At 37.7% G+C, this 3,195-nt stretch overlaps 1 protein-coding gene across 1 annotated transcript; it reads right to left on the bottom strand.

The window, feature by feature from the left end:
* Nucleotides 1-386: 386 nt before the first annotated feature.
* rfx5 (regulatory factor X, 5) lies at nt 387-2,667 on the bottom strand (the record flags this gene model as incomplete). Its single annotated transcript, XM_010770015.1, has 3 exons — nt 2,542-2,667; nt 740-818; nt 387-585 (listed from the first exon to the last, which is right to left on the bottom strand). Coding segments are annotated over exons 2-3 (238 nt in total), but the record flags the coding sequence as incomplete, so codon positions are not given.
* Between the last annotated feature and the right edge of the window lie 528 nt (nt 2,668-3,195).

The following is a 3,195-nucleotide window of genomic DNA, read 5'->3' as shown; positions in this document are numbered from 1 at the left end:
GTTTAATATAGGTGTTTCCATAGATCTAGTCTCTTTATTTTCCCCTCAAAGTGCACCAGATTGATGCTTTTAACTCCAAAATAAAATAAAAAATCTTAGCGGGGGAGCCCCCGGACCCCCCTAGAGGATTTGAGGTTGACCCCCACTTAAAATCACATGGATAGGTTCCTAAATACATTTATAAATACATTAATTTTTTAAAATAGTAACCCATCTCCATATGGTTATGTGTGGGTAGTAGATTTAAACTATAGGGCTCTCACTATGGGCCCTGCCTGTACCTGTTCGCTCTGCCATCGCGTGAAGGGTCTGCTAACAAACGTGTGGGAAACACACACACACACACACACACACACACACACACACACGCACACGCACACGCACACCTGCGAGTGCAGCGGAGGTCACCAGCTCAGCCTGGCTGCAGCGAGGGTTCACGATGTGCTCCTGGATCAGATATCGGGCGATTTCCACCGTCGTGTCGAACGAGCGCTTCAGGATCTTCTGCGCCCAATCACAGATCAGCTCGCACGCCGCCTCCGTCACTTCCTGTTTATACGTCTGCACCAACTCCGTCAGCTCCGCCTGCAGAAACACAGAGTTCATCAGGTTAACTTCATGAGAGAGGAACACAGAGGGTTCATCACAATGTTGACCCCTTGTTGTGCAGCCTGATACAGGCACAAAGGATGTGTGTGTGTGTGCGCGCGCGCATGCGTGCGTGTGTGTGTGTGTGTACCGGGTCGTTCTTCAGGTCCAGGTTGGGCAGCAGAGGCATGTTGAGCACAGTCTTCCTCCTGATGCCGCTGTAGCAGTACGTACGAGCGGCAGGTTAAAGAGACAACAGGTAACTTCATCAAACAAGAACAGCAAAGGTTTGGCCCCCGCTCGACCGGATAAACAAACCTCTCAACGTTCACCCAATTGATTTGCTCTGGATTTATTCACACAGTCTGTTTGCTTTAGAGAGCAGACGATGTTTAAAGTGTTTCTGCCAAAAGTCAGACTTTTTTTTCAAAATGTAGACTTTTTCCTAAAAATCTAAAAATTCTTACTTTTTCCTAAAAATCTCAAAATTCTCAGTTTTTCCTAAAAATTTGGAAATTCTCACATTTTCCTAAAAATTTGGAAATTCTCACATTTTCCTAAAAATTTGGAAATTCTCAATTTTTTCTAACAATCTCAAAATTCTTACTTTTTTCTCAAAATTCGTACTTTTTCCAAAAAATTCGTACTTTTTCCCAAATATTCTGACTTTTTCCCAAAAATTCTGACTTTTTCCTAAACATTTCAAAATTCTCACTTTCTAAAAATCTCAAAATTCTTACATTGTTCTCACAATCTAAATTTTCCCTTTTTCCTCAAAATTCTCACCTTTTCCTCAAAATCTCAAAATTCTTACTTTTTCCTCAAAATCTCCAAATTCTCACTTTTTCCTCAAAATCACATAATTGTCACTTTTACATCAAAATTCTCACTTTTACCTCAAAATCTCCAAATCCTTACTTTTTTCTCAAAATCTCAAAATTCTTACTTTTTTTTTGCAAAACCTCAAAATTGTCACTTTTCCTCAAAATCTCTCTTTTTTTTTTCCTCTAAATTCTCACTTCTTTCAAAAAATCTCCAAATTCTTACATTTTCCTAAAAATCTCCAAATTCTCACTTTTTCCTAAACATTTCAAAATTCTCACTGCTTTCTAACAATCTCAAAATTCTTACATTGTTCTCAAAATCAAAATTTTCACTTTTTTTCTCAAAATCCTCACTCAAAATCCTCACTCAAAATCCTTAATTTTTTTTTCAAAATCCTCACTTTTTTCTTTCAAAATTCTCACTTTTTCCTCAAAATTCTCACTTTTTTCAAAAATTCTCACTTTTTCCTCAAAATCTCAAAATTCTTACTTTTTCCTCAAAATCTCAAAACTCTTACTTTTTTTTCAAAACCTCAATTCTTACTTTTTTCGCAAAACCTCAAAATTGTCGCTTTTCCTCAAAATCTCTTCTTTTTTTTTGTCCTCTAAATTCTCACTTTTTCAGTTCTTTCAAAGAATCTCAAAATTCTTACATTTTTCACAAAATCTCAATTTTAACTTTTTTCTCAAAATCCTCACTTTTTCCACAAAATCCTTCCTTTTTCTAAAAATCCACATTTTTTTCTCCTAAATTCAATTTTTTTTCTCAAAATCCTTACTTTTTTCAAAAAAATATCCAAATTCACATTTTTTTCCAAATTCTAATTTTTTCCTCAAAAATCTAACTTTTTCCTCAAAAATCTAACTTTTTCCTCAAAATCACGGAATTCTCACTTTTACCAAAAAATCTAAAAATTCTTACTTTTTTCTCAAATTCTCAAAATGTTTACTTTTTTCTCAAAATGTAAATCTGCCTGTCTGCTTGTGTTAGAGAGAAGGATATTTATCAGTTGTTTGACCTTGAGTTAAACCTTCCTGCACGTCTGGATCTGAAGTTATCAGAGAAAGAAGCTAAGGTACTGAGAATACAAACTACATCTCCCATGAAGCCTTGCGGCTGAAAGGATATTTGGACTGCCCTCTGCCTCCAAGCCTGCGAGCCTTGATGTTGGGGAAAATGTCTCGAATGATCTTCCCGAAGTTAGCGGCGCTGAGAGGGCGATGTTGAAGAATCTCACAATATCTCCTGTGGACACAGACAGGAAGTGAGTGTGTGTTTGTGAGTGAGTGAGTGTGTGTGAGAGAGTGTATGTGTCTGTGAGAGTGTGTCTGTATGTGAGAGTGTGTGTGTGTCTGTGAGAGTGTGTGTGTGTGTGTGAGAGTGTGTGTGTGTGTGTGTGTGTGTGTGTGTGTGTGTGTGTGTGTGTGTGTGTGTGTGTGTGTGTGTGTGTGTGTGTGTGTGTGTGTGTGTGTGTGTGTGCCTGTGTGTGTGTGTGTGTCTGTGAGTGAGTGTGTGTGTGTGTGTCAGGGGTTTCACGACTACCAATATTTACTAGTCGACACGTTTTTCAAAATAGTAGTCGACTAGTCGTTACGTCATACTAAAGACACACAAAGAGAGGTGTACAACTTTATTTTATATTGGAACTCATACAGTAACATTAAACACTGCATTTTAATTTGTGTTACATGGCTGAGTAAATAACAAACAGTAACTGGACTCACCAAAATCGACAGCAAAAAACTCTTGTTTACATAAATGCCACGTAAATCCAGTGCGCAA

Source organism: Notothenia coriiceps, unplaced genomic scaffold, assembly GCF_000735185.1.
Source record: "Notothenia coriiceps isolate Sejong01 unplaced genomic scaffold, NC01 NC01_scaffold00008171, whole genome shotgun sequence".
In the NCBI taxonomy this organism is placed as follows: domain Eukaryota; kingdom Metazoa; phylum Chordata; class Actinopteri; order Perciformes; family Nototheniidae; genus Notothenia; species Notothenia coriiceps.
The sequence above is the reverse complement of the archived record's forward strand: the minus strand, read 5'-3'. Positions and strand labels throughout refer to the sequence as shown.